The 27851-nt window shown below is 35.2% G+C and overlaps 2 protein-coding genes across 2 annotated transcripts in view; both read right to left on the reverse strand.

Annotated features, from left to right (window-relative positions):
• Window positions 1–242: 242 nt before the first annotated feature.
• LOC113230072 lies at window positions 243–2163 on the reverse strand. The gene is made up of 2 exons (XM_026463805.1): window positions 1759–2163; window positions 243–400 (listed from the first exon to the last, which is right to left on the reverse strand). Exons 1-2 carry the CDS (start codon window positions 2087–2089, stop codon window positions 258–260), a joined length of 474 nt encoding a protein of 157 aa, XP_026319590.1. The 5' UTR covers window positions 2090–2163; the 3' UTR covers window positions 243–257.
• Window positions 2164–3790: 1627 nt separating this feature from the next.
• The window catches only part of LOC113230094 (beta-arrestin-1), a 191046-nt gene continuing 166985 nt past the window's right edge, over window positions 3791–27851 (reverse strand). Inside the window, exons 5-13 of the mRNA XM_026463851.1 lie at window positions 27090–27150; window positions 24284–24426; window positions 22752–22978; window positions 18234–18366; window positions 16224–16384; window positions 11957–12100; window positions 9243–9329; window positions 8151–8276; window positions 3791–7274 (exon numbers count right to left, since the gene is read on the reverse strand). Coding sequence (XP_026319636.1) covers window positions 7184–7274; window positions 8151–8276; window positions 9243–9329; window positions 11957–12100; window positions 16224–16384; window positions 18234–18366; window positions 22752–22978; window positions 24284–24426; window positions 27090–27150 — 1173 coding nt within the window. The 3' untranslated portion in view covers window positions 3791–7183. The remainder of the gene's footprint in view (window positions 7275–8150; window positions 8277–9242; window positions 9330–11956; window positions 12101–16223; window positions 16385–18233; window positions 18367–22751; window positions 22979–24283; window positions 24427–27089; window positions 27151–27851) is intronic.

The raw sequence follows: 27851 nt of genomic DNA on the forward strand, positions 1-27851 counted from the left end.
GGAAATTCCTCTGGAAGAGGCCTATGGCTTAGGACAAGCTGAAGGTACTGAGCCAACAAATTTGAGTAATAATAAATATGTAATATATAAAAAGTATGCATGTCATGTTTCTGTGTCAGATAAGTTAGTATGTAAGTTATCAGCAATAAAACCTATAAATAAATAAATAAAAAACTTCCAGTAATAAATGTGACATAAAAATATGACATAGATAAAATAAATTACAATGTAATTATTTTAAAAAATACTCGCTATACTTACATCAGTTCAAACATATCAACTGCCATAAAGGTGACTATCAATTTCAGTATAAACAGCAGAATAAAATCAATAAACTCTGCAAAAAGCCTCTTATATAATGGAGGTATTACATACTCATAGCCTCCGTGACGGCCAATTACTGAAAAAGAATTAATAAAATGGGTATTTTTTATATTACACTGTGTGGAAAATAAACTTGAAATACACATTCAATACTTTTGTATTAAATAAATTGTGTCAAAATATACACACCTCCTTTAGCCTAGCTTAATGTATATTGTATCTGTATTGTATCAATGAAAATTTTGGATGTCATTTATTTACTTTACTATCATTCATGTGTAAATAAGCTTTTTTAATATTTTTAATTTTAACATTTGATTGTGATGACCAATAATACTGCTTTATCAGTAATGTGAGAGCAACTTCATTTTGTTCTATAATAGGTGTCTATCCTTTTTTTAAATGTCTTAATGATGGCCAAAAATGTGAATATCATTAGAAAAGTTGTAAAAAATAAAAAACAGCACATCATGAAATATTATTTTTTATTTTGTTTTAAATTTTCATCTGAGTAATTCCACAGAACAAACCATCAACAGCAGTTATATTCACAATAGAACTTAGTGTCTTTTCTGACCGTCATCGTTTCCAACAATGATTTAGCTGTATTTTTTTTGTAAAGTAGGAATATATTAGTTACTACACAACTAACTGGCTTCATAAAACCAATTAAACAATTAAGAAATACAAAAGAGAGATCAATTTAAATTATATACATGTGAAAAGCCTTCCTCAAAATTAACTTCTGTCAAATATGGTATGGTATCTTATAATAATACAGCAGTATGTGTGAAAGTACGGCAATATTAATTTTTTGTTTTAGTTTTTGTTGCCCAAGATTAGCATACAGACAAAGGTTTCGATCCTGACAAATCGAAGGAATTTCTCTTTGTTATTAATAAGAGTATTGTGTTTAATAAAATCTTGATATTTATGTGGCTATATTTGCAAAAGCATCATTATTACCATTGCTTCATACCACCGTAACAGAAGTTGATAAAAGTTATTTTATTTATTACATATTTGGCTTAATGTATTTGTGTTTCAATTTTGCTATTGTTCCCCATACACAATCTATTTTTAGTAACACATAACTAACAGTACCACTGCACCCGTCATTCCAAGACAAAGTTCTTCTAAATCGTATATAAAATACAGTAGTGCTCACAATGCTGCTTGGCAGCAGAAATAGGTTGGGTGGCAGAACTTCACTCAAGAAACTCTTTACAAGGAGTCTCTTAACGAAACTTCCTTAATTAGCCTTTTTTCAGAAAATGAAGTGGGCTAATGTAAGTACATATTGAAATAAAACAAAAACATTGAATGAAAATAATAAGCTTCATCCATAAAACAGGGTTTAAGCGAAGGCCGCAACACACACTTCAGTAATTAGATAAAACATAAACTATCTATATTACATAGTAAGCAACATACCTTCGCTTGGAGAGAGACCTTCATTTGGCGTCTGATTATCGTTCCTTGCAGCATTTGGCACTTGAAAAGGGAATTGCTGCGCGTGAAACTGATAGTTGTTATTGAGCAACGGGACATTCGTAGGATTGTTCTGCATGCCCTGAAATGTCATCATGTAGTAGGGAAAACATGTCGAGAGGTTCTGGTAGATCTGTGCCTGCTGGATCCATAATCTCAGGGCCTGAAAATATGCTTCGCGTTCAGACACGGCGGTCCCATCACCGTCCGCCCCGCGATCCTGTCTCTCCTCTGTAGGTCCACTGACATCCACTGGCCTTTCAGTGTCCGACATGGCTGCGTATGCTGGTAAACAACATGAAACTAAGAATTTTTCAGGATTATTTGACGAAGTACACGTCAGGATTTGACGGAATATTGTTTTGATGTTCACAATTACGTTTGGAAATAAGAGGTAAAGTATATTAATTTCTTGTACTTCAAAATCGGCATAACTTGATCAATCATTGCGTTTAAGTAAAAATTACTTTTGTCTATCGTCATTATTCACATGGCGCGAAGGTTTATCATTTTCAATTTTTTTCTGCTTCTTTAGTGAATACAATAGATCGATGCGCACCAAGCAGAATGTAACCACTGGAGCGCACGGACGAGGTGACAAAGACAACAACTTAATTAAATCACGTAGTTATGGCTTCTATTTGGCTGCTGATGCAAAAACCGGCCGATTCCTCATGCTCCTACTGGTAGGAACACGAGGACTAATATGTCGCTATGCTCCTACTGGTAGGACCAAGCGGATAAATATGTCCTCGTACTCCTACTAATGTACTGTCACCTATATTTATATGTAATTTGGGGCACAGTCCAATGACCAAATAATACTTCTACGCCATTGACCTTAACATCAACCCGTCTCTTATAATAACAGTGATTTAGATTTAATTTTGCAAGAGGAAGAAAAGCATAAATGTAAAACAAAGTGTGTAAAAATTCATAACTGAGTATTCACTTTTCCTAGAAATGAAAAGCATTGTAGAAATTGCGTGTCGGTTTTTGGTAGTATCTGTATAATACCTTTTGGTATCTGTATTAATCAATGGCCACTGGTGATAAACTTCTTAGGTAACTCTATATGCTGTGCTGTCCCGATGTTTTCGTCCCATACAATGAAATGATCCTTACATGAAACCAAGTCGACCAGCACTAATAAAATTTTGATTAACTTTATTCATTTGTATGGACAACACACGCTTGGCCAAAAAAATTGAGTATGCCAAAATTGTTTTCACAAAAAAAACTTAGTGGTTCATAAGACAGTTTCCTTGGATCTTCTATAGTTTCTGATTTCCCCATAATGTCCCATTAAAAAAACACTACAACTGGGTAGTATATTATACCACTGCACATTGCCTGAAGGTACACTATAATGGGTTTGATAATTCATTACACTATAATTCATTACACTAAAACTCACATACATGGGTGTGCTATCTGCAATACTTGTAATGTATTTATTAATTCCACAAATGTTCAATTTTACTCAATGTATTTTACATACTACTACTTAATTCATATATATACATATATAATATTATGCTGTTACGCTTGGATACTACCCACTTAGCCTTAAGAACTTACAATTGCGTTTTTTTTATAATAATCCCGCACTAAGGAAACCCTGTATCGCGGGTGCCATGGACACAATCATAGACAATCACAAATTACACCCACACTCACGAGAGAAATAAATATAGGCCATACAAATATTTCTCCCGGCCCGGGGATCGAACCTAGGACCTCTGGGTGGCAGTCCGGCATGGTAACCGCTCGGCCACGGAAGCAGTTAAAGTTCGTTCGCGAAAAAGAGTTCGTTTGGATATTTTACCTGTAAGCATTATGTAATACAGTTATAAAATAAATAAATAAATAAACAAATCGAACCCCTAATTACGTTCTTCTATCGACACCTTTTGATAGTTTAAGGTAAGACTTATTAAAACACATAATTTGATTACATATTATTTATTGAAAAAGTATACATCAAAAAATGTTCGATGTAAAATTAAAAAAGAATGTGTGCTTTCATTACATTTCGTACATTCATATAGACAAGGTTCTTCATGAGCATGCATATTCACTGAATAACAAGGTAACAAAGAGATGTAATAACGGGTAAGTTTCGAAAATTTTAAATGAATTTTCATGCTCTCCCCGATCACAATTCAAGTTCGCGATCTGTCACTAATGGTCAACTTGAACTTTACAAAAATTGCCGCAACAACGCATATTATGTACCATTCTTTGTAAGGTATTTATTTACCTATTTCTAGCACATTAACATTTTACAGCCAAGAGGTATTCAATTCTGACTGTTAGCAACACTGTTCTTTGAGTGTTGCCAATATAGAGAGTACTGTAGTGGGGGATTTCTTTGAGTATTCTGCATGAGGAAAATTCAAATATAGCCTCTGAACTCTTTAGACAAATGACTTGTAAAATTGTACTCTAAACTCGTAGGCCATAAAATACCAAATGGCTGTGAATAATTCATAAATTTAATACGAATGATGTTGTTCCTAAAATCGTACGATCATCACCAAGTTTTTTAAGCTTTTATAAAACTGGTAACTCCGGTAACTTCAAACATGGTATAAAACACGATTAAGGCTTGAATAATGGTACGATTGTCATAAATACTAAATATTCCTAATAAATCCTTAAGTTTATTTCATCAAGCTTTTTAGTAGTGCAAGTGATATAATAACACTTCTCGCTGCTTAAAAAACTTGTGTGAAAGTACTTAGTAAAAATTGTTTATTCCCATTGAACGCTTAATAATACATAAATAATAGGATTCTACAGCAACAGAAATATTAAACTATGAAATAATGCATTGATACAATTATTTTATAAAACATCACTCTCCCTTTGCATCTTGGTTGTAAAATTAACTTTGGAACCCCGACATATAAGTTTTTTTTTTAATATTTTAAAGGTTATAAAAAACTTTAATATTTGATTTTTACTTTACAGGCGAGGTTCAATAAAGAAGATTTTGTGCATCATAAAGCGTAGTATACAATAAACATGCGACATAATTTACACTACTTACTGTACAGCGAAACAAATGTACAACGTTACAGAATGGATATTGTAAGACGTGATGTGTACTGGCCCTTGTTCTTTTAAGGGCATGCACTAGATCAGATGAACAGCGGATGCGTGTGACTTGCGTGACTCAACATTGTAGTATAGGTCTTTTAAAATCAATTCAATGACAAATACAAAAAGAACCCGATTTTGGCCTCAATACCAGTGCAAGGCATGTAAATGTTAACTGGTCATCGTTTTACCAGTACAACAACAGTACACAGTCTATTTAGAGAGAATCAATCTATATATAAAAACAAAACTGTCAATAAACAATGGAGACCATTTACAATATTAAAATCTTAAATTAGAAATGTTCTTTAAAAAAATCAAATTAGCAACAAAACGACAAACCGAAAAAGTCTAAGCAAAGAACGTTGTTCGATTAGGTTTTCATTGCGCATTATGGAAGTAAGAAAAATCTATATTTATAATTTAATTACAAAAACACATTTCAAACAAGTAAAAAATTTGTGCTCCATAAAATACAATAGAAATTCACATTAATGAACTGGTAACGTTGTATCTTGCATACTTATTACAATAAACTCCAAATAGAAGAAGCAGTTCAAGTTGTACGAAGAAACTCAGCACTGTTAACATAATAATATTCAAAGTTTTATAATTCGTCACTATTAATTTTCCTAAAGAATTTGCTTTAGGTCTAACACCATTCAGCAATTTTTTAGGAATATTAAGTATTAATATTGCTTGATAATTATATGCTTAGACTATACTGACAATTAATCTTAGGTTGCTCTGAATGATATCGGACCAAAAACGACGTTAAATTCTGTCTCGAAGGCCACAGACGGGGGGCTTTTGACCCATATGTCACGGGCCTACCCTCGCGACTAAAGGCGTATACAACTACACAACTACTAGCATAAAGATGTGAAAGTACAACTGTATGCAAGTTACTTGCGTAATGTGAATGCGCCATAATAATAACACCGAAACTACGTGGCCGTGGTGACTTAAAAAATTTCGTTCAGAAATTGTAAATATTGGCATGGCGCTTTTTTCCCTTCGCACAAATGGTCCGCGTTGCATGTAAAATTTAAAAAGTCACCACGGCTAGGGTACTATTGTTATACTCCCAACATGAACAAGTATACGTCACTACCGCCAGAAAGTATTTTCCTAAAGTACAAAACTTTTTAATCTATTAAATGCGTGATAGATAACGAATATTGTACTATATTTTACTACTCGACAATACTGCAAAAAGTGGTACTTTCACCCCCGTGACATTTTTAAAGGGGACGAGGTCGTATGCTTCGATAATCTTGTCGAATAATACTGAAACAAATAGCCAATGATTCCAATGAAAAATAACAATACGCTAAAATTAAACTTGTACTCGAATATTTGATCAATAGACAACTATTAAAATAAATTTTCACATACAATATACATCGAATATAATATATAAAACTCTCCATTACAGTAATGTGTTACAATTTGTGCACAATTATAGGGAATATTTCGAATAACATTTACGAATTTAACAAGTACAAGTGTATATTGTAAAAAAATTAAAGTCCCCAAAAATCATGCACCATTGAAACAAGAGGACATTCATTGGTCACTATAAAACTCCTAAACTCATTCGCGATGGCTTCTATTGAGATAACTTGTATTTTATCCACTGATTTCAGCGCCATCTAGTATTAATATTGACTTTTTTCTCAGTTTTTACGTACAGGCTAGTACCACTTGTTATATTGGTTCTTTCTGAAACGGTGCAAGTTCTTATATAAACTGTAGTTATAAATAGTGCAAGCATTTATATTACACTGTAATTACAATTATTTCCTACCACAATATCCCCAAAGTGTGTACCAATTATAACACAATAGTGAATCCTCTTCAACACATAATACACTGTACAGGATAGTTCATGGACAGATCGCACACGGCGATCACCGAGTTGTTGTGCCTGGTTTACACTATGCCAGTAACGGCAGCGTATTAGAATTATAGGTAATGTGAAAATAGCAATACAAACATATTTAAATTAACACTTGTAACGACGATTCTAAAGTCGGTATAGCAAATAAAAATGAGTTAATGGATAAATAATGAATAAATGAGTTAAAAATTACTAATTCAGAACATTACTGATTTACAAGGAACAGAAAATAGACAAGCATAATGCTCGAAACAGCAAGATGCTTATGAGCTGGTAAGTCTTGTGTCCTTTTATGAAGCCAGTTACTGGGCAGGTGTAAACGCGGCTTGACGAAATGCATGTGAATTAAAAGGCGCGTATTCAAGCGTCGCCGCCGTCGGCACCTTTCAGCCGCAGCCGCGCAAAGTCCTCGAAGATTATGTCATCGTCTTGCTCTTGGCCGTTCTCATCTCTGTGAAAAAAAAAGTTAAATTTATTGGTACAAGGTTTATTATCTTGCTTGTTATCTTGAACTACTTTTTGTGACAAACGTCGGCAAATTATTGGACAAAAGAGGTTACTTTGTTGTGAAAAAAGAGAAAATGGCCGGCTTTTGTAGTTACAGTTTTTATATATCAATAAATTTTTAGTTTAAGTATTATTTCGTTTTGAGTTTCATCTAATTGTTACTTGTTTATGCTGACAGCTCTATAGGCAATGCTCAACAAATAATACAATTATTTTGGTGTTTTTGTAACCATTGTCACTTACAGCTATCGCCAATGTTTATTTATTATTAGCGCATGCCTCTGTACTATGTTACAGATTTTCATTAGAAAATTTTCCATATAAAAATTGATCTTGTTTGCTGAAATGCCATCATAATGTACTCAATAATACGAATTCATCATTGCCTTTCGACGTCCCTGTGTGACGTTTGGATACATCCAGATTTTGTAAAATTGAATGTATTTGTTGAGAAATTTTCTCTTTATACGAACAGTAAGACATACATTTGAAAAATAGTTTATAAATTTAAAATGCGAAAAGAGACATTCACGGCAGAACTGGTTCCTCCCACTTAATACCGATGAGTCTCATTTGAAAGCTCGCCTGAATTTCAAGGTGAAATTTCAATTTCCTTTTTTCTGAAATGCGAAAATTTAAATATAGACAATTATTTTTGAAATAGTACAAGAGAGTATCAGACAGATTTTTCTGGACTCTAAAAGGTAAAACCAACAGAATTGTTGAAGTCGGACGTCAATGTTAAGTGGTCACGTGTTTGTTTTGTCATATTTGTGTATGACAATGGAGAATGCGCTGACATAAAACGTTGAGTACTTACGGCGGCGGGTCGAGCTGAATGAGGTCGTGATCGACAGGCCGCGGGGAGGGTTCGGCCACAGGCCGTGCCGGCTCCTCTTCCGGCTTTGGATGCATCAAGATGAATGGTAGCTCGGCGCTTAAGTCCCTGCAAGACAACACACTTATCATCGCCTTACTATTAAAACCTTCTACTAAGTCCACTTTTAAAAATTTTACAGGAATGGGAAAAGACCTTTAAAAAATCGATTTGGTATATGTACAAAATAAGATTTTGAAATTTATCAACTGTTGTCTCTGCAATCACGGCAGATATTCGAGGTATTCAACAGGTAACGGATTGAATATTTCTGCATATTACAAGCTGAAAAAGTAGATTTTGAAAAATAGCGTACTCAAAAAGTTTGTGACCGTCAGGATAGCTGGTCGCCTGTGGCGTCTGGCACTGAGTGTATATTCAAGTTTTTAGTACTTTACTGCCATAATGTAAAGGGCAGGCGTTGGCACTTGTTCGTAAAATTTTCAATCGGTTGTATTTTTTTAACTAATGTAGATAAGAAGCGTATACCTTTAATTCGTGAAAGTAGCAAATAGGCAACAATTATTGGTAATACATACTTCTGGAAAATCTGTTCCCTTCATGCTGCACAAAGTGGCGACCAGCCATCCTGATATCAGAATGGCTGGTAATTTTTTTTAAGTTCTCAGAATATATCAAAGGTAGCAATTATTTAGAGAAGGTAGCAAATATGTAGCAATTCTTGAACATACACTCAGCGCCAGATGCCACAGGCGACCAGCCATCCTGACGATCACAAAAGTTTTAATAGTAAGGGGATGTTATTAAATTCCTATCTCACCAGAGATAGAGTCTAGGGGGTCTACACCCGCTCTTCATCCGACATTCGCCCGAAACAATTACTGTCAAATAAGCAATACTCGATAAAATTACAAGACAAATGATGCCAGTGAAGCTTCATACTTGACATTGTCTTTTAATTTAATCGAGTATTACTTATTTGACAGTAATTGTTTTGGACGGATGTCGGACAGAGAACGGGAGTAGACGACTAGAGCACTAAGGAAGGTGGTCATTTTCGTCGATCAAACTTACCCGCCAAGTGGTCCAAGGCAGAGCTTCACTTTGACCTTATATTGCACTATGATACCTAAATTCTCACGTTGCGATGGATCTGCGATTCTGAAACAGTATATTTAAATTAATAATAAATTTCGAGTTTAATTAAAATTTTAGACCCTTGACAGTCTAGCTTCTACATTTGCACAGAGCTATTAATAACAATAATGTGTCCGACAACTACATCAATTATATGGTCTGAAAATAATTTCTGTACTATGAGTACTAAAGCAACGGAATTCACTCCGGGGCTACACCCAGACAAGAACGTATTTAGAGAAAGTTCATTCGTCGGGATTTCCTTACAGCCCACAGTGCAAACCGTTGGGTCACTGATGTCATCATAATATATGAACAAGAAATTATACACCGAAGTGAGTATAATTTATGATTGTTTTTTATACAACAAGTGGTTGTATAATCACTTCGTCGAATTAAGGACTAGATAGAATACGAAGTCGTCGCTTAGCACACAACACTGTTCAAGTAATTTTAGAGTGACCGTCAAGATGGCTGGTCGCCTGTTGCATATGGCACTAAGTGTATATTTAAGGACTGCTGCCTATTTCCTACCTTTTCTAAAGTCAAAGTCAAAGTCAAAGTCAAAGATTATTTATTCCATAGGTAAAATAAATTTACACTTGAAAACGTCACATTTAAGCTACTGCTCGTTCACTACGCTGACCTCCCTGAGAAGAACGAGCAAGAAACTCTAGGGATTGCTCTTTTCAAATAAACTTAAATGCTATGGAATACACTTTGAATCAAATTTGTGTGGATTCTGGAGCCATGTCGTCTTTCCATACATCTTTATCTAACACGTAGTCTTCAATTTTGTAATATGATTTTTCGATCAAAATATTTTTAATGTAGTTTCTAAACTTAGGAAATGATAAACTTAATATATGCTCCGGAATCTTATTGTAAAAACGTATACAGTTCCCCATAAAAGAGTTGTTTACCTTGGTTAAACGAAATCGTGGTACCATGAGTTTGGACTTAGCTCTAAGGTTAATATTATGGATATCTTCTTTCTTATTGAAATTATGTATATTTTTACGGGCATATAAAATATTTGAGTAAATGTACTGTGATGCCACAGTCATGATACCAGTCTCCTTAAACTTTTCTCTGAGAGATACCCGAGAGCCTAGACGGTACACAGAACGAATCGCTCGTTTTTGCAATACAAATATGGTTTGAATATCCGCCGCTTTACCCCACATGAGAATCCCGTAGGACATTATACTATGGAAGTAACTAAAGTAAACTAGTCTAGCAGTACTAACATCGGTAAGCTCACGTATTCTGCGGACTGCGTATGCAGCGGAGCTTAATCTGCGGGCCAGGCACGATATATGTGGAAACCACTGAAGTTTACTATCTATCTAAATAATTGCTACCTTTGATATATTCTGAGAAATAAAAAATAATAATTGACCAGCCATTCTGACGTCAGGATGGCTGGTCGCCACTTTGTTCAGCATGAAGGGAGCAGATTTTCCAAAAGTATGTATTACCAATAATTGCTACCTTCACGAATTAAATGTATACGCTTCCTATCTACATTAGTTAAAAAAGTATAACCGATTGAAAATTTTACGAAGAAGTGCCTGATTAAATTAAAAAAGCATAAGTTTTAGTGCTTTATTGCCATGATACAAAAGCGTTGGTACTTCTTAATAAAATTTTCAATCGTTTATATTTTTTTAACTTATGTAGAAACACTCAGTGCCAGATGCGACAGGCGACCAGCCATCCTGACGGTCACAATTTTAGAACAGAGTAAAAAACTTGCATATTTAGCGTATGCAAACATTTTCAAGCTATTATTAGTAAGGCTACTAACAGATTGATAGCATGTTTGCAGTTAATGCGTGAAAACGCAAGCAACCGAGACCACGACTGCATGAAGTTGATAACGACTTCACGCATTAACTACATGCAGTCGAAACCGACGGTCGAGGCTGCATTAAGTTGATTACGACTTCACGCATTAACTGCAACCATGCAGTCAATCTGTTAGCAGCTCAATAGGTGTTCTATTTATGGATAAACCTAATAAACCAATTATGTTATTTATATTATTTAATTTTTAACCGACTTCAAAAAAGGAGGAGGTCTCAATTCGACTGTGTGTTTTTTTTTGTATGTATGTTTCGCGATAACTCCGGTATTTGTGAACCAATTTTCATGATTCTTTTTTTGTTGGAAAGAGGGTATCTCCATAGTGGTCCCATTTAATTTTGAAGAAAGTCATCCACCTCTAAGGATGGCTGTTCACGAAGATGTAAGATTCATTTTTATAAATAGCGCCTAAATTTTATTATAAGGAGCAATTATTTTAATGGTTGATTTTGCTATTCTCCAATTCAATGCATTTTTCTCTCTCAATATACTTTAGTGAGAACTGATTTTTATTATCTTCTGTGTCAAGTCCCGTATAGTGGCGAACTAGGGGATATTTCAATAAAACTTGGCAAATAGACGTAATTCCACGTACTGTTGAGGTCGGTTTTTTAGTACTCTGTACTGAGATTATATGTATGTTGGTACGTGTAATCATAATACACATTTGTTTGATATTCAGTGATATTCGGTTTTTATTATTTTTATTATTATCAAAAATAAAAACCGACAATTTTGGACTTGAGCGGTGTATATAGTAAAGGTGTAAATTAAAAACTCACAGTGTGCTAGACGCAAGGTTGGTGTCTTCGTGTTTAAGTTGACCATCGAGCGCCAATCCCCATTTGTCCTTATTATTGGCGAGTAGAGGTGTCAACGTGAACACCTTGCTTAATGTGAACCCTGGACCGACCGGGCAACCTTCTCTGTAATACAAAATTGTCTTTATTAATATAAAATCGTTATAATGTATTAAGTGATTCGACGTCACGGTTTTCTAGTGAAAGTAGACAAATCAGTTTCCCAAACGAGTTTTCAATAGACGGCTGGTAGTCATGTTAGTCATATTTCTGAACGTTTCTAAGTCAAAGTTAGGTCACATTTCGAAAATGTCTATGAAAAATTACGCAGTACACAGTAACGGAGTTTGTACGAGATATTAAATATTGTAATGATTAAAGGGTTCAAATTTTTATTTCAACGGCACACATCTGTTTTTCGGTTAAAAGTAAAAAATTTGAAATATCTGATGCGAACAAATTTTTAGCACAAATTCCATCGAAAATGAGTTAAACAAAATATCAAAAAATAGTGTTCTCTTTTAGGGTCCAAACAAATAAATGTTGTTAGTATGTTGTTCTACAATGCGGGTAAATAAATAAGATATACAAGTAATAGACAACTGGACGAAGATATTCTACACAAATCACCTGTTATAACTGTAATAACTACAATTTTTTTCTGTTTACAATATCTTCTATGAAATTGGAAATAACTTGTACAGAAAAATTTAAACAAACGTCTATAACAACATTTCTAGTTACGTGACACGTACATGAAACCAAATACTGGCGTTACTCAAAAATTGTGGAATTGAGAAAACACGATTTGAAGTTCAAAAAATTACTGAAATATCCATTATATATAAATTTATGTTCTCGTTTATAAATTAATAACAAAATGTTATGTACAAATAAAAATAATCTCATTTTGTTTTCAATAAGATCCATTTACTAATTTTTGTTTTTGAACTTTCAAATCCTGTTTTCTCAATTCAATCATTTTTTAATTAGGATAGTATTGGTTTCATGTGCAATTGTATTAGGGACTCACCACACTTATCGACATGGAGTCGAATTAAGCCGGTCAGAAAAAGATTTATGTCCCTTTAATAAGAGTGAAAAAAGGACCGTAATCCATATTACATGGACATAAAACTCTTTTGGTCGGTCAAACGATTCCGCATTAATAAATGTGGTGACGCCCGTAATGTAACTTTAAAAATATCTAATGTATCATCATTAATATGTCTATAACCAATAAATGCATTAATACCCATATATCAAGGGATCCGAGGCAACATACAATATGTGTGTGAATTTTCATTAAATGAATTATCTACTCTGTGTATACGTTCCGGAACTTTTCAACTGTGTTATGTACCGGATTTGTGAAGAACACAAAACGTACGATATAATGAATGAGTTAGATAACTTATTTTACGAAAAGTTTAAGTTCTAAGTTCAGGAGGTTCATCTGGAAATTGATCTTCTTAGTATGGATGGATACGGGTATACGGCCCCAGACTCTTTAGCTAGTGTAGTTCTTTTCCTTCCCCACATCCATTACATCCCATTGTCTCATTTCTCACCTAGTCGTAACTTAATTACTTCCTCACACGTATTTTCCGCGAATCCATCTCACATAGTGCATAAAGTCTATTTCGACGAAAGTAACCCAATGTAGATACGCAAAAGTGTCTAGGGGTCTGGAAAAATTACAGGCTCGTGGTACTTATGACGTTCCTGGTGACGAGCGTAGTGGCAGTGCCCCTCAAATCTTTGTGATTTTAAGGTCTGAGTGGCACTACAACTGTCATTGACAGACGTGTCGCTTACCACCAGGTGCACGACTTGTTCGTATCATCACATTGTATGATACAAAAAAACATGGCGATTCAGCAAGGTATGGTGGCTGGCCTAGAGCGACGGTAAAGGGCATAGAATTACCATCAGTCAGACACATAATTTCTCCTCTCCTTCCCCTTCTGAGTCAAGTCTGGGGAGGAAGGACGAGCATGTGGGTTTGCGCACCTTAAAATATCCTGCGTAATTGACCGCTTGACCTGACCGCTTTACGAAAACTCACACACTTATTGTTAGCCCTAGACCCTTTGATATCTTGATCATTATCATATTGTTTACTTGTCCAGTCATCCATAAGGGTGAACACTCACACGCAAACACTTACTCACAGAGAATGCATTTGCAAGTTCTTACTGAACAGCCCAAAGAATGGGAATGTAAACTTTTTCTTCACCTTTGAATTTGGCTCCCTAAAGCAAAAATACATAATCAAATAATAATTACATGTTTTTGTCTGTGCGTGTATATAATCATGTGTATTATATAATATTGAAGTTTTATAGCAGAAGCGTACGCAAAGCAAATAAATTGTATATATATATTTTTATCAATGTGTTAAAAATAATGGCATAATAATGTCGCTGCATTCCAAGAATAGCGGTTCCTAGTTCATAGTTGGTAGTAAACATAGTAATTTTTTTCATTCATTAGGTAGATCATTCATCATTTATTAGGTAAATGTCACACTTATTAACGCGAAATCGGCTTGAGTCGGTCAGAAAAAGTTTTATTTCTGTGCAATAAGAGCGAAAAAGACGTTACACGTTTCGCTTCCGGTTGTACCGCCGACACGAAACGTACGTTTTTTTCACTCATATTATATGGACTTAACGCTTTTCTTGACCGGCTTAATGCGATCCCGATGTGGTGACTTCCTTATCAAAGATCGGAAGAGGCAGTGCATATTTAACTAAACTTCAAAGAACTAGTGAGGATTATATCTTCTTCTAACATCTCGCAATTATGGTATTTGTAACTAGCAATTACTTTGCTACACTAGCGTATTTAGTGTAGGTATTAACCACCTTCGTCCTCTTCATATGTAATACTTGAAATTTTGGTAAATGTACTCTGCCTAATTCAATCTCTGCTTATAGCACAGCAGTAGTCAGAACGTGCAAAATTCATTGCAAATACAAACCGGTAGCTTTCTATTGGTTAAAATAATTACGTGACAACATTGAGCTGGTATATGATTCGTCAGTTTTAAGCCATCAATTTACACATTGAAAACATCGAGTATATAAAGAGAAATAGAGACGCAACGTCATTTAATTTGATTGAAAACTATTCTGCCAAATCATTACGGTGACAACTGCTCTCCGATTGGCCAGCCCGAATTCGAAACAATTGACGGTTGTTGTCAATTGTTTCACTTCAAATCGACCAGTTTAACTTAAGTTTTGCTATAATGGACGAAATTTGCTAAATTATATACTTAATATTTAATTAACGATGAAGTGTGATTCCGTTTGTTTAGTAATTAGATGTTTTGCTGTTTTTCCGACACTACCAAATGGAACAGCTCCCATAGTTATAGTTATTATTTTTGTTACAACAAATACAGAATATTTTTGGAATATACGGAGACACAGGTCAGTTGTTGGCGCTGTACTATTTCAGTTTTCCAATTTGTGATTTCAACGCAAACGAGAGTTGATGAAAAATTATATAAGGCACATTTGCCTGATGAGTTAGTTGCCAGAGATGAATGGCACTTATTTAGTATCTAATTCTGGTTATACACTCGATGATTGAAAACGACATCGATAGATCCAAAACTAATGTAAGTTCTCAAAAACATTTTAAGGTCGGATTGGAATATTTTTAGTGAGCATCATATACCTTAGTACCTATACTTTCAAGGTAAAATAGTAAAGTTTCAGTTCTCGGACAGTAGGATAAGCAGTAAAAACTCTGTGGTGTGTTTAGTGCTGTGCTATTAGATAACACGAAGCTCTATAAACTATTCTAGTTTATCTGGGCGAGGTTACTGTTTGGACTTCTCGCAGTTTATATTTCATTGTTCTACTAAGCCGTATTTGTGATATTTAAGCAGATTATTTAAGGAGTCTAAATATCCGGTTTTTTCACTTATTTGTGACATTCAAAACAAATTTATCACAGATAAATTTGGTACACTGCAAAACTAAGGGTCGTATTCCAGAACTCTACTCAATGGTCAAGTCAGGACTTGAGCAGACTTGAGTATGATTTCAAGCACTGGAAATACGACCCTAATGGCAAGGACTTGAGTATGATTTTCAGTGCTTTAAATCATACTCAAGTCCTGACTTGAGCATTGAGTAGAGTTCTGGAATACGATCCTAAATGGTGTAGAAATATTAACTTCTATAAAGAAAGAAAAAAAAGACGTAGTTTCGTGACCAGAAAGGATACTCACTCGCTCTCCGCCTCTGCGACTGTACACTTATACTGTGCCGTGGAAAAGAGACATATGTCGGCGAACTGTCGAACTGACACTTTGATACGTTTCACCGATCGGTTGGAGTTGTTCGCTATGTGCACGTTCACGGCTATGTTCTCACCGTGATGATAGAGCTCCTGGAAAGTGACAAATTAACAATTAGACGCTTAATTCTTATTACGATTTCATTGTGAAGGACCACAGGTCGTGTTGAGCCGGCTTTCTATGGCCGGTGGGGGCACGAGCCACGCCGCGTCATCTCGCGCTAACGCGTCGCACAGAGGTGCATTGGCGGAAAAAGTATTTTGTATGAACATTTATCTAAACACATTTTATACACACAACATTTTACACTCCATAGGTACAAAAACTATAAAAACAAATTGCCAATAGTTGTACATTTCGTAGAAATACGAGACTAAATTTACCCGATGCAAACATAACCATTTTTGCTCAAAAACTTCTGTACTTGCAAGGTTTATTTTCAATTTAATTGAATAGAAATTTACGATACTTGTGTTTTTTTATAATGCCTAGAAATGAGTCTTGTCGGTACGCATAATAGTGAAAGGATTGTATATTTTTATTATTTCCCATTTACGTTTTGAAGAATGCTTAATTGAAGACCAATATTTTTTTTAATTTAAAGCTATTTTCTATTATCTTTTTACCGCCGTCTACATAAATCACTTAATCGATTTATTAGTCGGTCTTGATTAGACTTCATAAATTTATAAAATCATTTTTAGCTGCCACCAATTGCCACCTTGGATGTGAGAACACATCAACTAACTGCCCTCAACGATATATAATATAATCTAATATTTAAATAAATATTTTAAACGAAATATTTTCTCATTTGTAATAAAAAATATGAATACCGAAATTGTTAATAACGTATATTTTATTATCACAAAAATATTTATTTCATCATTATTTACCCTAAAAAACCAACAGTCTTGTTTTACTATAAAAGCATAACATTTTCCGCGGTGCCCTACAAAGTGCAAACACGGGTAGCACTATTCCCACGATGCTCAGTGGGTGAGCACGCCTGTGCAAATCGGCGCGGCCCGTGACAGCATGGGCCGTCGGAAGCCGCCTTTAGACTGTCATACTTGAAAAAAACTTCTCATTCTCATCTCCTGCGAAATTGGCACAACACAACGTATCTAAAAAACTAGTGATGCAACAGACCTCAGCTATTGCTTCCGTAACTGTGGAAGTTCCGTTCATGTTTTCACTTCTATTTCCGTTTCTGCCTCCGCAACTTTTATAACGGAACTTTAATTGTATGTTTACAACGTTTGCGATGGATACGGGGCGCGCGCAGATTCTTTGCGGTGAGGTGGGGATTTTTAGCAGTTTTGTATTGTGCAAAATGCAAATTGAAACCAAAAGCAAGTCCTGTTTGGAATCACATATTTCGTTGTAATCTTTATGGTTACATTTCCGCTTCCGTTTTCGCTAAGATTTACTTTTGACATCTGTTTCCACTTCTGTTTCTGTTATGACATTCCACCGCATCACTGTTAAAAACCTTCATTGAAATATTCCAAGTTATTTTGAAAACACTACTTCCGTGCATCCATTTCCGAGATTGCTGGGAACACAGAAATGTGCACAACTCAGTTGACACCTCCTCCGTTCTGTTACGGATAAAAACAACGTAACACGCTAAATAAAGCGTCAGTGAAGGAAAAAAATAAGTTCCTTTCTTACTTGAAATGTTTAAACAAATATCGATGACCTAAAAAATAAACAAAAAATGGAAGTAAATTAATTTGCTACTCCGCGAACCTAGCGGAGGTTGAATCGTGCAAAATGATTGCGTTTAATATTCAACACATGTACTTCCGCAAAGTAACGCCTGAATGTATTAATTAAATAATAAATATTTTAAACAACGCAAGTTATTCTCTTATAGGCAAAAAGAAGGTTAATAAATCTTGTTTACATAAACGTTACAAATGTTAATCCACTCACCTTATCTAACGACGCTTCCAAATAAAGTTTGTTAGGGCTCATCATGAACTCCTTAGACACCTCCACGGAAGGTTGTTCTCCTTGCTTGCTTGGTGCATACATTATCTTCCGGATTGCTAACCGCACCGAGTTTCTGCGGGTTAGAAACGATGGTCGTTTGTTATTTTATTATAACTTAACAACGTTATGACTTAAATTTTATAAGCACGGCTTCAAATAATATTAAACATACTGATTGTTTACAGATAGCTTATAAACTTAACATGATATAACTGTGATATTATACCAATCTCCAGAGTTATTTGTAATTAGCAGCAGTAGAGCGCGTTGTGAAAGAGTTCGTTCAGGGAACTATTTCTGGCGCCAAGCAGAAATGTTAGCATTACTGCGTTCCGGTTTAGAAAGATAAGGGTGCTGGTAAAATTACAGGCACATGGGACTTGTCAAGTTATGTTTCAGGGTGACGCGCGCAGTCAGATCTCTGCGATTTAAAGCTCTGAGTGACACTGCGACTGTTATGGACAGGCGTGTAGTTTACCATCAGGCGCACGACTTGTTCGCCCCGGCACTTGATATTAGGTTCTTGCTTGTATTAGGTTCTGTTATAAAGTCCCCCATACGCGTGTGCGCGGGGGGATTTTATATAACACCCAAACTTAACAGCGAAGGATTGTTGAATATGCAATCGAGAAGGACTCTTCACCTTGCGGGTTTGGTACACGGGATCGTTAAATACAAGCATCCTACTTATTTGTATAGCAAGTTGGAGTGGGCTACATATGCATACAACTCAAGGAGGATAAATAGTTTTATACTTGTCACACTCTATCATAAAACCAGAGCTTTTGAGGGAAGTTTTCGCTACCAGGCTAGTAAATGCTGGAATAATCTCCCATCTTCACTTAAATTTCCATTGTCAAAGATTGTTGTCAAAAAATACCTTAGAGCTATTTTGTTACAAAAGCAAAAACAGCTCTGATGGCGGTAGCTTTTCATAGTACAGAATTCGAGATGTAAACTAGTTATCTAGGTATATCTTATAGACCATCCTTGCGTGCTTCTCATGTACTGACACATTCATGTTTTATTATAATTTTATATAACATAATGGCGTATGTGGTACACTCACTATATGTATGTATATGTAGTATATCACCATGTTCTACATATTAATACTGTGAAAGTGCTAAACATATAATTATTTACTGATTTCTTCGTTTTTTGGGATCCGGTCGACGTCAGAACATATGAGGATGCTACGGAAGATCAGCGTCAGTCTCCAGACTAGCATTACGCTAAGTCGCAGCCTTTTCATGGTAGCAACACATTGTTTTTTATGTCAGTATTTTTTTTACTAATAATTGTAATTTTAACTGAAATTTTTCATTATTATTATTATTTTTATTATTGTTATTTCTCTTTCTAAATTTACATGTGTTTATTGATGTGTTGTAAACCGGGAATAAATCTTATTCTAATCTATATTATAAAAAATAAATACAACCTCGTAGGACTATAACTCACATCACAAAAACAACTTTTGTTTCATGACATTAAATAATCCACCAGGTTTTACTTTCGTATATAAAAAAAAATAAACAGCTCTTAACGATGATAACTCTGTGTGGTAATAAAAGACAACACTAGCGTAAGTACCAGTCCGATGCAAAACTCAGGAGCAGGGGTGGAGTTCGTCGGGGAGGACGCTTGCTCGTTTGAACTAACTACCTTAATACCAAATACAGACGTACAAGATCTCCGATAGTACAATAGAAACTCAAAAGTTTTGGTAAATTTATAAAGTTTTGTAAAAAAATCAAAAACAAAAATTCATGTTTATAATGTTAGTAATGTAGTCCTGCGAGAAAATAAAGTCGAATACGTTTAAAGAGCTTGCTGTGACTAGAATTGACTTTTGATTTTTGTCGCAAAGATTCCTAATAAACAGAATCAAGTAAGATATTGCCAAAATGCAATATCCAGCCAGTAATATCGCAATTTCGATGTCTCCTTCCCTTTTATTAAATATTGTTTATTTCGCAGCTGTAAAGCAATTTACACGGGAGCGTCGACTCATGTAATATGATTTTCTACCTCGATTTCGTTGAGCCTTGCTATCGTTTCGTAAAATTAAAAAGAATTTCTAGTTTATTAAGAGTATACAACCTCAAATGGCGTTGGTTGATTCCGCAAAACAGTGAAAGTGTTGATTCAATCATTTAGGAAAAACTGACTACTATACGGTGTGAAAACACAATTCCTTACCTCGTAATTTTACAAGGAAACTGCTGTATTCAATACTTTACATATACCAACGATTTTTTTCTATCAACTAAACGGAACACGTATGGTATAATGATATATTTTTTCAAATGGCTGTAATATCGTTTGCAAAAAAAATAAATTCTGAAACAAAGCCAGTGTCACTGTCGCTCGAACCTAGCAAAATGAACCGTATTAGTACGGGTAAAAGTTTAATTCGAGCTGAGGTAATATAGACTCTTAATGATATTCCTCAACATCAATCTACACAATCCTATAGCTATTTTTGCTATCAGCTTATGTAACCAGTCATTCTCGAGTTTCCTAAGTTTATGGGAACAGTGTTGTGGTGTGGTGTTTAACACACCACTGCAACTAATAATTGTTTATTTCAAGTAAATAAACAAATATTTTTATTTACGTTCTGTATCATATATAATTATGTATAATTGATAATTATGTATAAATATGTATAATTTGGAATAAATTTTACATGATTGTATTGCATTTTTAATACTTTGCATATCTTTCACATACATACTTTTAGTAGCAGGAAGCTAGCAGCTAGTAGTACTGCCACCTTACTTGTTTCTGTCGCCAAGCAGTAATGTCAGCATTACTGTGTTCCGGTTTTGAAGGGTAAGGGTGCTGGTGAAATTACAGGCACATGGAACTTGTCAACTTATGTCTCAGGGTGACGGGCGCAGTTTCAGTGTCAGATCTTTGCAATTTAAAGCTATAACTGGCACTGTAACTGTTATGGACAGGCGTGTAGCTTACCATCACGAGCACGACGTTAACGGTTTGTGACCTTGATTGCAATTTATCAACCGTTTACTTTTTTGTGTGATTGGAGGGTACATTTCCAAATTCAAACCTTATAGGAGTTCAAAGTTTGTACAGGAACTCCTGGGCAATAGTAATTGTTCAGTACAATTGAACCCTACATGTCGTACTCGAGACTTCTACGCTTTGAAACGAGTTCTTATTAGACTCGAGTCCGTGCTCCGATGACTCGCGCTCGACTCGACTCTGGACTCGTGACTGGTTTAGGTCATCGAGTCGTGTAAAATTGAGTTTAATTTATAAATGTAGACTTCCGGACTCGATTTTCTTACAACAATATATAGTACTTTGAAGTTACGACCACGTCTCTCAATGTAAAAACTGCGCCGGTCAGGCACATACATATAGATAATATTAAATTAAATATAAGTCTGTTTACCGTTCTTCTCTTCGCTCAGATAGCGAATTGAATCTTTTCATTCCTTTTCACCGTACTGGTTTTATTCCTAACTCATTTACTCTTCAGGCAATACGACACTGGAACGCACTGGCACGCCATATTCAAAAAGCTCCGAATAAGCCAGTTCTATATGGACAATATGTCGAATAAAATGTGTTTATACAGGGTGGCCCGGAAGTGCTGGTTAAAACGAAATGAGGAGATAAGGTTGAGTACTTCCAATCGATTTGACTACTAACTTACATTGGAGTCCGGAAGCTGATAGTTCAGAAGTTGTTCAACTGTTTGTGTTATATGGAAAAAGTTCTAAGTGCACCCCTAAAAAAATCACAAACAAATATCCAAAAGGACTTTTGAAGTGTTTATTTTTGCATTACGTTTCGGAGGTACCTATATATATCTTTTAGGCAGAACTCATTTCATAAAATGAGGATAACATATTATGTCGATTGATAGCCCTTCAGTGAACAATTTTCTGATCACAAAAAATAAAACCTTGTTTTCAAGAGAAGCTCATTAAAATAAAATGTACTACGGAGGAGGTAGATATATAGCAGAAAACACAAAAACTAGAGAACTTCATGCAGATATGCACATGCATGCAGGTCAGTGGCAATAAAGCTTCTTGTGAAAGAGTTCATCCAGGGTAGTACTGCCACCTTACCTATTTCTGCCGCCAAGGGTAAGTGCGCTGGTGAAATTACGGGCACACGGGACTTGTCAACGTATGTTTCAGGGTGACGGGCGCAGTGGTAGTGACCTTCAGATCTTTGCGATTTAAAGCTTCGAATGGCACTGCAACCGTCATGAACAGGCGTGTAGCTTACCATCAGCGCACGACTTGTACGTCCCGTCACTTGACGTTATAAAAAAAATAATTTAAAAAATACATCATTTATTGTCTGTAAGTAGAACTTCTCATAACAAACAAATCGGCGTATTTGGTGGCCTCGACGTGATACTAAGGAATCAATCATTATTTTAAGGAATCGGATATTTAATGAAATTACCTTTTATGTGGTTTATCATCTTGCGAATCTGCAACAAAGGCCTTGAGCTCGTAATCAACTCCGCATGGTTTCCCTGTATCCCCCGGCGCAGGCTGCAACGTCACAGACGCGGGACAGTGTGGTGGTAGTTCAAAGTAGAACGGATGCGCTGCCGGTCCCAGTTTCCGAACTAGACGCTCTTGTAGACGCGTTAGAGGCCGCTTTGGTGTACTCGTTGCTGGATATATCTGACAAAATCGTTTGATAAATTTATTAATGCCATATAATCTTTATTTTTGTTAACCGACTTAAAAAAAGGAGGATGTTCTCAATTCGACGGTATTTTTTGTATGTAGGTATGTTACGCGACAAATCATTGGAATTTGTGAACCGATTTTGATGATTCCTTTTTGTTGGAAAGAGTGGTACCTCAGTATTGGTCACATTTAAATTTGAAAAAATATTTCACCTCTAAGGGTGACAAACTAGGGGATGAATTCGTTTCGCGTACTTTTCAATAAAATTTGGTAAATAAATATTGTAACTCCACGAACCTTTGAGGTTGGCTTTTTAAAAAAAAAGTTATTTTATGTTATTGTATATCATGATGTTTTTTATTTTACTACCATGATATTCAATTATATTTTTGTGAAAATACTGCACTACTTTGTTTGAAAAGAAAAATTCATTCTATGCGACTGGACTCGAACCAGTGTCTGTTGCCTCACCGTGGCTATCGTCAAGTTGGATCAATCACGCTCAGTTAGTAAGAGCGGTACATATTCTGTTTGTTCAATTTTTATATTCTATAAACACATATAAATAAGTCCTAATTTTTTAGGTATAATGTTAAAACTACTGTTGGGTAAATTTTCTGACAAATTTCAGTTAAAATTTTTCCTGAAAAATTCCCGAAAAATGAAATATAATTTCGAAGGCTCCTATTAAGTTCAAGGTTTAGAAAACCTTTTGAAGTTTTATTTAGCGTGAATTATAAAATAAACTTGTATAGCTAAAAGCCACCTATAGAAAAACGAGATTTAAAATTGTTTCACAACAACGAAAAAAAACCTTTTTAGTGGTTCCATCGTTTTCGTTCAGTAACTTCAACATTTGACAGGTGTCAGTGTCAAATGTGGAAAATTATTTGAAAAAATATGATTTTTTCAGAATGGATATTTTTCCATGGCCAACACAACAGCTGAATTTTAAGTTTATTTCAATAATTATAACTCAACAATTCCTAACGTACGTATTTATTATGAGTAGTGAATTTAATTGAAACACTTTCATTTCAAATTATTCGTTGGTTGCATCCCGCTTTTCAGCTCTTAAATTTCTATCCTAAGGTTGCCTGGAAGAAATTTATACTCAGCAATAAGGCCGCCTATTATATACAGCTTACTCTGTGATACTTACAATACTGCTCTATGTTGACATTGTAGTTTTTTAATGTGCAATAAAGAATATTTCATTCATTCAATACTTCGAAACATGCATTAAAGGCGCAAAATGACTTAAAGCAAATTTTGGGTGCAATAGGTGCAACTCACTTGTTCAGCAGCAAGATATAAATCTTTTCGGAAGGTAAGGCCGAGAACATCGAGGTCTTCCCGCCCGTATCTGAACGCGGCCAGAACATGGCCGAAAACCTTTCTCTCTTTGACGTATTCTGGGTCGATTAGTACTACTCCGTCTGCAATCACAACAACACAATGAGACATTGTCATTATTAATGCTGAACGGTTGAATTGTCTAAAAAATGATAATTATTTAGGTGCACTAGGGGAGTGGACAACGAGACGGTGGCTGAGAGATACGTATGGAAGAAAAAATCATACGCCTTTCCGAAATAATAATAAAGTGCCAGACGACCGCATTAACTGGTCCCAAACTAGGGAATTCCATGTACTATGAGTACCAAAGCAGCGGAATTCACTCCGAGGCACTACCAAAGAACACCCAGGAAAGAAACAATTAAAAAAAGTTTATTTCTTAAATTCGACCTACAGTGGAAACTGTTGGATCATCGAGGTCAACGTTCGTATTTTCAATGTATAATAAGACAAGAATGGTAACTCTATACAAAAGTACCAGCGCGGCTTATATGTGTGCACGTCCCCGCCACGCGTCGTGTTTGGACGCACACATTCGCATAATCTCGCGGTGCACTCGCGTGGCATAACGCAGGTCGTAACACGCGCCAATCATTACGTTCGATGTTTAAAAAACATGATATCAAAGTGTAGACGCGTTTTTTGTTTGTTTTAACACAAATTGAGCATTGTTCAGCATTTCATTTTCATTTCTTTCATGCTCCCCATAATCGAGATACCAATACGCGACGATACGAAAGTTGATAAGTGCTGCATTTAACAAAGATGCCAAAGGTAGATAACAAAGGTGCCTTATAACACGAGAATCCTGGGATGAACACTTTAGTTTTTCTAATTATGTTCCCAACATAAATTGAATTCTTAGGTTTTCGCGAATATTACACGCAGGAAAGGAAACTTTTTTTTCAGGTCTAAATCGCGTATATTTATTTTTCAAATAAACCAATGTTTCGGGCCATAAATAAGCAGGTTCGATCGATTTAGACCCGCAAAAATAATAGTTTCATTTCCTATGTTTACAACAACCAAAATGTGACAACCCTACGCTCCGAAACGAAGTGTAGGCATCTATGGGTCGTATTCCAGAACTCTACCCAATGCTCAAGTCAGGACTTGAGCAGACTTGAGTATAATTTCAAGCACTGGAAATACGACCCTAATGGCAAGGACTTGAGTATGATTTTCAGCCTCATTGCAATACTAAGTCCTGACTTGAGCATTGAGTAGTTCTAGAATACGACCCTATGAGTCGAACAGGCTGGAGTTGTCCTACTGATTTTATTGTACTATGATATTATATTTAATACTGCGTAGCACCCTGTGCCTGTCACGTTAAGCTCATTATATTATTATAACATCGTTACTGTGGTCGACTGGGAAGGTCGGCAGTTACTTGGGACCTGGCCCACTCCAGTAAAAAAAAACAATTTCACGCCCGAAATTGGTATTCGGTTGAATAGGATTTATTCAATTAATTGAATAAGTTGAATTGAATCGAAAAAATTGAATTTCAAGTAATAGAAATGGAACAATTCAACATTCAGGTACCTCTGAAAGCGTCAAAATCCAGGAACTACGTGAACAAACGTTAACTAAAATGTTTACTTGTTGAACTTCACAGTTGGTTCTGGGGAAATCCGCTAAAATTCTTAGTTCACTAGATATTGTGGAAATGGACTTTTTCACAAGTTGTGTAAGTTGTTAAATGGAATTACTTATACATAGTATCTTCGACTGGAGTAGTCCTTTAAGTTCTCCCTTAAAACGAGAATTAATTTGATATTGACTGTGAAATTGGAATTTCAAACTTTCAAAGTGTTTCGAAACCTTCTGGATGTTACGGCATTTGACAAGTTGCGAGAATTAAATGTTTGTGGATAATTTGGTCTGTGGATGATAAATATTGCAAAATGGATCAATTGAACAGTAGTTAAAGAGAAATTTGCGAACAATGGCATGTGACGTCATAGCATTAAGGGCACCAAACAAGATACATGCTAATGATCGTTTTGCAAAAACGGTACAGAACGTCTCACTAACCGCTGACTTTTATATCATTGATGTTAGTTGAAATAACGAAAAACGAATTTCAGACCCATATTCAGCAAGTCTTATGTGAGTTTATTGAAGTAATAACATTTTACGAGAGCTATATTACGTATTAGAGTTGCGACGAATATTCGGTTACTATTCGATATTCGGCTTAATCGGTCTGTTTTTTTTCTATTCGACCGAATACATAAAAACAGGAAAGAGAAATAAGAGAAAACACAGTAAATTGTGCGACTAATATTAATGACGAGCATATATTTCAAATATTTTAAAAGGTCAAAGCAAATGTAACATACATAACAAATAAAACGAAAACTTTCATTATGTACTTTAGACATGACTAAATTAATGCTAACAAAATCAACCCTGTACTTATTATTCGCAAATCAAAATAAAATATTATTTTAAAGTGAATCAAAGTGAAGTGATATAATTATTACATTCTTCATTAAGATGACATAAATTATAAACTTGAATACCAAATTACTTTTTTGTTTCATAGTTATAAATTATTTATCATAACAAAAGTAAATAAGTTGTATTTTGAGGGTCAATTTCCGCATGCACGTTAGTCAGGCCGAATAGTTTTGCCGAATATTCGGTCCGAGGCCGAATATACTACTCGTTGCAACACAAGTATATAACATTCCTGAATTGCTTATAGAAAATAAATAATCCAAAAGATACTCACCAATCGGGTCTACATGTGTGATGTGGTCTACAAAATCTCTCTTCCCTAAATATACTGTAATCTGAAACCAAAATTATTTCGTTGATAATTTTTTATGTGACGCGTAACAGTGAAAACTATAAACATGTAACCGATTTTAAGGTAATATCGTGCCTGGCTTCTATTAAATTGAATTTTGAAAAGTTTACTTTCACCTTTATTTTATTTACTTATTACCTTTTATTTTATTTTATCTTACAATATCGACTTTTTAGGTATTTTTCACGATTGCTTCATATTGGATATGAAACCGTAGTATGATTTAGTAGCAATAGAGCTCCTTGTGAAAGAGTTCGTCCAGGGAAATACTGTCACCTTGCCTATTTCTGCCGCCAAGCAATAATGTCAGAATTACTGTGTTTCGGTTTTGAAGGGTAAGAGTGCTGGTGAAATTACAGGCACATGAGACTTGTCAATTTATGTCTCAGGGTGACGGGCGCAGTGGCAGTGTCCTTCAGATATGTGCGATTTAAAGCTCCGAATGGCACTGCAACTGTTATAGACAGGCGTGTAGCTTACTATCAGGCGCACGACTTGTTCGTCCTGTCATTGATATTATAAAAATAACCTTCTTTGTAGTTTAGAATAGGGTGGTTTGCATAACATAACTATTTGTTGACTAATACTGTCTCAGTCAACCATAACTATGGGACTTGTAAAGATTCCGAAGAGTTGCTTTGTTTTATCGTAAAATTATGACTTACGAATATAGATCATTTTGAT

Source organism: Hyposmocoma kahamanoa, unplaced genomic scaffold (assembly GCF_003589595.1).
Source record: "Hyposmocoma kahamanoa isolate Upper Pololo Valley unplaced genomic scaffold, ASM358959v1 63, whole genome shotgun sequence".
NCBI lineage: Eukaryota > Metazoa > Arthropoda > Insecta > Lepidoptera > Cosmopterigidae > Hyposmocoma > Hyposmocoma kahamanoa.